Here is a 7,747-nt window from a genome sequence, read left to right as displayed (position 1 = left end):
TTCCGTCACGGGATGGACTATCTCATGAGGTGGCGGTGGGGTTGAAGGTTTTGAGGGAAAAACTTGCCAAAGTTCACACGAAGGAAAACATAATCAGGAAAACACAAAGAAAAAGTGAAATGTATCAACAAGTACTTTATGCCAATTAATTCATTTTTTTTTCGGAAATGCTAGCAACTTAACCCTTCCTGTTACTGTCAATCACTCGTCAACCTGACCGAGTATGTGACTACAGAGACCAAGTATACAAATCAAACTAACAAAAAGTTGTGCAATTCTCTGACCAGACTCTGCCACATCTCTTCATCAGTACTAGCCTCCGCCTCCCCAACACACATACACATATAAATAGACATCAACAAGGGTCTAACATCATTACCTAGAAACATTTTACCAGTTTTTTGAGTCTGAAAAGGGATTGTAGCGATTCGTCTCGTATGAAACATTTTCCATCCCCAATATCAAATGGTCGACCCCTTTTAAACGTCACCGTAACTTCTTACAGTTTTACTGCCCTTGTTCAAATACGTCATAATCACCAAATTGATAACTGATCAGCCAATAAACATCCTCATTCGTCTTTCACATATGTCTTCTATCCTATAAGATCTGGCTTTTTTTCAGAAAAAAATCAACATATTGCACGACTCTGCCGTCAAGAACGGAAAATCTTAGTCTTAGGATGAATGTCGCCGAAGGTAAGAGATATGTGTAACACGATTGGAATTAATTTGGGATAATTATATGGTGAAGTAATGTCGGTTTAACCTGCAAAATTAAGCTCATCTGCTTTCTTTTTTAAGTCAAACACTTGTTTTTATGAGTAATTTGTAATATTGCAACATTCAACTATATGGCGCCTAACACTTTTTGAGAATTTGAAAAATATGAAGATCCAATCATCCCAAATAAGTTCCAATCCTGTTGTGTTTGCTGAATGACAAGTATCTACAAACTACGTTAGATTTAATCAAACAGCCCGAAGGTCTATGAAATAATGCGGAAACTCTCTAAACAGTCATTTCGAATCGAATTACACGCTATAGAACGATCCAGTTGCACATGTAACAATAATTCACTTGATAGAATTGTTTCACTTAGCTCAAAACTAATTGGTATACCCCAGAGAAGTCTTTCTACGTTTCATAGTCAGCAAGTACTCAGGAAAGCCCGCTCAATTCTTTTGTCTAGTGATCACATTTTATCAGCAGAGTTCGTCACTTCTCTCTGGTCGGCGTTTTAGATACCCGGCTTGCAGGTCAAACCGGCGCAAGTTGTCATTCATTCCAACCGCTGTGCGGCTTTTAAATGATTCCTAAACTGTTTTTTGTATAGTCCTGCGTCTCCTACCATTTTGTAAATTTGTATTATATATTTTTGATGTTGTATTTGAGCCACGCTTTTTAATTGCCCGTGTTTGGGATAAATAAAGTTCTATTGAATTGAATTGAATTGAATTGAATTTAAGTAAACGCGATTGGAACTAATTTAGGAGAATTGGATGTTCATATTTTTCAAATTTCTCAAAAGTGTTAGGTGCCACATAGCTAAATGTTGTAATATTACAAATTACTCATAAAACAAGTGTATAACTTAAAAAGAAAAGCAGATAAGCTTCAGATGGAGTCGACATTACTTCACTATCCAATTATCCCAAATTAGTTCCAATCAATTTAAGTACTTTAATTTCGAGGCGTAAATTACCTTAATGTGACGTTTTCTTGAGCTGGAAAGTTAACCACTACGTTCCTTTACGGTCAAAACATGTTTGTCTTAAAGCCAGACCAAAACGTTATTGTTCCTCGGATTTTCCGGCAAAGCAACAAAGGCTGCCTACTTTCTCGTATCAGACAGAGTATTTGAAATGATTTATTCACTTTGTAATGAAGCAAGAACACAGTTACTGATGAAACGTTTAAAGGGATACAGTCGTCGGAACTGCGCTCAAAGGTCGTATGAGACGCATACGACCAATGACAACACTGTATCCAAGGTAAGATGGTGATCGATGAAAGTTAAAACATGTCTGTCATGATCTACATCGTATAATTTAAATGTTGCAGCTATGATGATGAGATGTATCTAGATATCGTGCACGAAATACATTGTTTGTAAACAAGAAACTCATACAGGCGCAGTTCCGACGACTGTATCCCTTTAATTCGAACAGATAGAAAGCTGCAACTTCAGATGGTATGTTTAGCTTGTATAGTTTAGTCTACTCAATACCACAGTTTGAATATTAAAGGGCACAACCGCCGTGTCGATTTCATATGATTTGAAAGTCAATCATTTTGTCCGTCAACGCTACAAATGGAAGAGTGCTCGACAAAACATTAATATTCCTGTAAAGCTGACCGACTCCACGAATCGAGGCGACGACTTAATTTTTGGTGTCGTATCAGAAACGTGTACTGCAGTGCAGAAATTAACTTTTGCCAACAGGAAACCTTGGTTTAGAGCTTGATTTGACCTCTTATTCGTCAAATCATCACTCATCAATGATATTATTGTTACCGGTTTATGGTTACGAATTACTTCATATTTTCCTTGGGATAACGAAAAGATGAAAACACGGCGACTTTATCCGCGCATGTCTGCATTTAGGATGTAAATTTCTTCGTGAACACGTTTTCTATTGGCTGTTGAGAGTGGACGGGCGGACCCATTTTAAAAACACCAACTTGAGGTTTCTCGACTTTGTGTACTTTTTTGTACAGCACCGGAGTACATGGCCTACTATGGCACCCACGTATTCAGCAACAGTTACGAACAGCCATCCTGGTATATGCCAGCGAACGACAATGCCGAGGACAGTGGGCCGTGGTATCAAAAGGACAACATAGTAGAGGCAATGCAACCATGCGCGGCAGATCGTCACGTGAGTTACCGAAGGTAAGACACCGAACGCTGATAGAACTTCGAGAATCTTAGCTAAGTCGAGAATCTTAACTAATTCGAGAATCTTAGCTAAATTCGAGACAACATTTAATAACAGTATACAACCGTGCAACCTATACGCAGTTCTTCATTTTCAAATAACATTAGTGCCGAGCGAGCTTGACGATTAGGCCTGTTCTTCATTTCTGATTTTTTTGTGATTACTTACCATGGCTTGAATTTGTATGACAAGAATGTACTTTTTTCTATCTAAAAGTTATATTTTTAGAGTAAAGTTATATCAAATACCCATATACGAAACAGAAAAACTTTGCTTGAAGTCGGGAATTTTGTCAAGGAAGTTTTTCAAGAAAGAAGGTAGTTGCCAACAACTTTTATTTTCCCAACCAAATTAAAGTTTTGTTCAAAAGAAGTGAGAATATCATATTTACATCTTTAGAAACCTCTGGTAATACGATTTTTTAAGATCAGGCTCAGAACGTGTTCTTTGGCCACACCGGCGTACGCGTACTGTCCACTATGAATAGAAAGTAACAATAAAGAAAGTCACAATGGGAGATTCGTTCCGGTACTGTTTTTTCATTAAAGGGACAAAGTCGGCCATTTTTCATGAATTTACGAGATACCACGTATATTGTTGAAACCATCTCGAAAATGCATTAATGATCATGACCATTAATTTATTTTCGAGGCGGTTTCATGTATCGTGTCTAAAACCAGGGTCCAATTTATGAATGGTCACCCATTCATTCAGTATCCTTAAACATGTCAAACAATATAAATAGTATCTCGTATCAAACAAAATTCATGAAAAATGGGCGACTTTGTCCGTTTAAGGCAGGCCTTCAATGCGCCTCGGGGACTCTCAAACTTTTACAATGTTCTTTTTGCCTCCCACTTGTTCTGGTTTAATTTGAAGCTTATGGAGAAAAGAAAGTTTTCATCGGCTCTGTTTTGTGAACATCGTGAATTTTAATCCCCCCTAGAAATAACACATGACGGCTATTTTGAATACTTATTTCAAATCTCGGTAAATATTGGGTAATTTGTCTCTCTAGTACCAAAATTTGCACGTTGACCCCCGATTTTTAATTCTGATTTTGAAAGAGAGAGGTTTGAGCAAAATTTAAGTCTTTTATATCAGAGGCGCGAACAACCTTAATATCTTTTATTTCGCTGGGTAGTGGATGGTGCATACGCCATTGTGGCCAAAGTAGACTTAAAAGCCCCTTGTTTTCGGCACTTGTGTTACTTATTTGATAATTCGTCTATCCTGTGCTTTAACGGCGAATTTCTATGTACCTTGCTTTAAACAAAGCCGCCTTTTTTAGCTTCGGTTGCACAGATACTGAGTTTGCCTGGATGCAACAAGTGCAAGGAAACACTTGTCACATTTGCGAGAAGACGTTCGTCCGACACGCTACTTTGCTGTCTCATCTACATGTGCACACCAAGGAACGACCATACCAGTGCAAGACATGTGGCAAGATGTTCACCCAGTCGAACGTCCTGGTGTCTCACATCCGAATCCACAGCGGCGAAAAGCCCTTCCGTTGCAGATTTTGTGACCGTAGTTTTTCGCAGGTATTGTATGTCTGACATACAATCAACAAACGGCTACGGATACTGCCGTAACGATCCTTAAACACGCTGATGGCACCGATCAAAATCAAGTAGCACTTTACAGGATGTATCGTCATAGCGGCTGCACTTGAACGTCGATGGTGTCAAATCCATGCCAAAAGTACTTCTGTCTATTCTTCTGTTCTACGTTTTACAGAGCCCTTGTCTTGAATTTCAATTTTGGTGTTCTGCATTTTTTTTTTTACAATTCAACATTTCACTTTTCAAAATTTTATTACGAATTTATCTTTTATTGTTTGAAATTACTAAATGTTGAATCGTGAAACACTGGAATACAAATTTAAGACAAACGTTCAGGTGTAAAATCGGCCAATAGCTTATGACAGCCGAGCAAAAGTCTCCGAAAAGAAAGATTTCTTCATTTGATGTTATTTTGAATAATGACTAGGCGTAAAGCAATTTCCATTTGACCCAATCTTTCTCTGTTGCTAATTAACAAAAAATCAAGTTTCCACCGTGCATTGGAAATTTTGAGGCCTACATTTTAATCATCGAAAGCCTGAAAAACGATTTGTTTGTTTGTTTGTCTTTCTTCTTTCAGCGATCTTCGGTCATCAGTCATATGCGGACACATACGGGAGCCCGTCCATACCGATGTGAAATTTGCCACAATACCTTCGCCGACGGTTCCACGCTGGCAAAACACCGACGCATTCACACGGGAGAGAAGCCATACCCTTGCAGAGTCTGTAACATGCGATTCTCACAGTCCGGCAACATGAAACGTCACATGAAACTGCATGCTAGAACCAACGCTTTTTAGTCTCACCGGTCGTGAAGAGGAGGTCTATCACCAAAATGGTGCAGATAAAGTTAATCATGTTCTAATAGACTAAAACTTGATTTAATTGACGAAGAAAAACCAGCACTGTTTTAAGGTAGAACGCACTTCGGGGACAGACATTCGGACTCTCAAACTTTTACAATTCTCTTCTGATATACGACATGTGGGGGTTCATTTTAAAGCTCTTGGTGAAAGAAAACTTTTCACTGGCATAGTTTTTCGAAATTCGAAAATTTTTATTTTTCTCCATAGAGTTAACACAGGGATGGCGGCCATTTTGAAGTTCTAATAGGCCTATCGGTAATTCTTGGGTAATTTGTTTCTCTAGTACCAAAATTTGCACGGTGACCCCCTATTTTTATTCTTGATTTTGAAAGAGAATGATTGATACATTGCTTGAGGATAGTTAGAGCAAAAGTTTAAGTCTTTCACTTTCGAGGTGCATACTACCTTAATAGCAACAAAACATGCTCGCGTTTCATGTATAGCCTACACACCTAAAAATACACCTGGGCACACATACATACATACATACATACATACATACATACATACATACATACATACATACATACATACATACATAAGGAACAGACTACACACGCAGATTCGAACAGTAAAGTAGTGACAACGAAATCAAAATCTGTCTTATTTCTCAATTCGTCTGTATCAATATAATTTGGAATTCATATATTTTCCGGTGCATGTATTTTATTTTATACCTTGTGAGTTTTCCGACTATGCTCTTGACACCTATTAGAATTTTCCAACGTTCCCCCAGACTGTAATAGATATTGGAATTTGTTTTATTGTCATTTTTTTTCAATTTGAACATGTCAGTATTTGTCTGGAACATCAAAGCTCTTAGGAAATAGGCTTGAATCCACCGTAGTGTTTCCTATCATAATTATTATTATCGGAGTGGCTACGTGTAGGTCCATTGCTTTGGATCACTTTTTTGAGTCAAGTGCGTTTGTCTACATTGTCTTGAATAAAGTTGGTTAACCTATTCTTTCTGTGTCGTGCATGGTTCATTGCTAAGTCCCCAGACCGCTTGACCGAGTAGCAAGTGAGTAAAGGAGCGCCGTCAAGCGGCGGGTCTTATGCGATTGCAGCATCTTGGGCCCTGGGACCGTTGATAATTTACAACTCGTCACACGTAGTACACGTGCTTTTGCAAAATAAACTCATTGCATTTTACTTCAAACCCGATGACATGGGGACGGCTGTATTATGATTTTGATTCTGAACATGATAAACGTCTGAAATAGGTCGTCGGAGGTTTAACAACAAACAATTAAAAAATTCAAAACAAAATCCGGACGTTGCTGGAGTATAAGGCACGGTGTATCTGTGCCATATAGTGTGTGCGACTAGCGTACAAAATCAAATTTGAGCTTACACCCCCTCCCTCCCGCAATGATTTTCGTACGCGCGTTTTAATTTATCCGCTGCCCCTTACGATTCAGTTGCGTTACATGTTCGCATATATCCCAAACGAACAAAACCAACATAACTCGATGTAAAAAAAATCTTTCCAGATAATTTGGCCAACATTTTGCAAATTGTCATTTTATAGAGTTGACAGCGCCGAGACTTCAAACTTCTAAGTTCTATTGTGGATGACGTACTTGTGATTTGAAAACGAGGAAATGTTAGGTTTCTGAGACTCATCCAAATTTACCAATGCAATTAAAGCCCGGGGCGAAATGGACCGGGATCCGGATTAATGCCAAGTTTGGGTGGGCGTTTTGGGGCATGGCTCTGCATAATGAGTCTGTTGGTAACGGTTGCTATCGTTCGCATTATCTGCGTTATCTGTTTGCTCTCAAATCACGCTCTGACTATAAGCTTAGGTACAGCCTTCGCAATACGCGAAAGAAAAAAGAAAGAAGGAAAAAATATCAATTTCATAAAAACAGGAGCGTGCTGAGTTGATCTACTGAATTTTTTGCTGAGTTGATTTACTGAAGGTTCGGGGTCATGCCATCGTTAGAGAATGATTCAGCTACTGACCGCTATATGATATCTACATACGGAAATGGCGCCGTACGTAGTGGAAATAATCATCAAGAAAGTAATAAACATAAACATTAAAAATAATCCGAAGCTGGCAATTTCGTATGTTGAAATCACGAATTACCGATCTGAACATTGACTGTGAAACACGGTCAGAAAAATGGTAGGAAATAGGTGAAAGACGCGACGTCATGACCGATCGCTAAAATAAAAAAATAAGTTCACTACATCACGGAAGGATCGAGATTTCCATAAATCTCGCGTACCACGATATCTGTAAGCGATCGAGGTCGGCTGCTCGGTTGCTTTGAGGGTGCCCCCGGACAAATCATCACGAGTTATGTTTATTTTCGGAGCAATGGGATGAACCACGGACTGAATTCATAGATATCTTCGTTA

The 7,747-nt window shown here is 38.7% G+C and overlaps 1 protein-coding gene across 2 annotated transcripts; it reads left to right on the top strand.

Annotated features, from left to right (window-relative positions):
• Positions 1–565: 565 nt before the first annotated feature.
• On the top strand, positions 566–6,245 carry LOC139120983 (zinc finger protein 84-like). 2 transcript variants are annotated; one of them, XM_070685567.1, is made up of 3 exons: positions 566–698; positions 2,721–2,895; positions 5,087–6,245. In XM_070685567.1, the coding sequence occupies exons 1-3, from the start codon at positions 683–685 to the stop codon at positions 5,265–5,267; spliced, it is 372 nt and encodes a 123-aa protein (XP_070541668.1). In that variant the 5' UTR covers positions 566–682; the 3' UTR covers positions 5,268–6,245. The 2 variants fall into 2 exon arrangements, with proteins under 2 accessions (XP_070541668.1, XP_070541667.1); XM_070685566.1 differs by lacking the exon at positions 5,087–6,245 and adding an exon at positions 4,233–4,632.
• Positions 6,246–7,747: the final 1,502 nt, after the last annotated feature.

The sequence above is a fragment of the Ptychodera flava genome, chromosome 21, assembly GCF_041260155.1.
Source record: "Ptychodera flava strain L36383 chromosome 21, AS_Pfla_20210202, whole genome shotgun sequence".
NCBI lineage: Eukaryota > Metazoa > Hemichordata > Enteropneusta > Ptychoderidae > Ptychodera > Ptychodera flava.
Note: the sequence above shows the minus strand (reverse complement) of the source record. Positions and strands in the feature narration are given on the sequence as shown.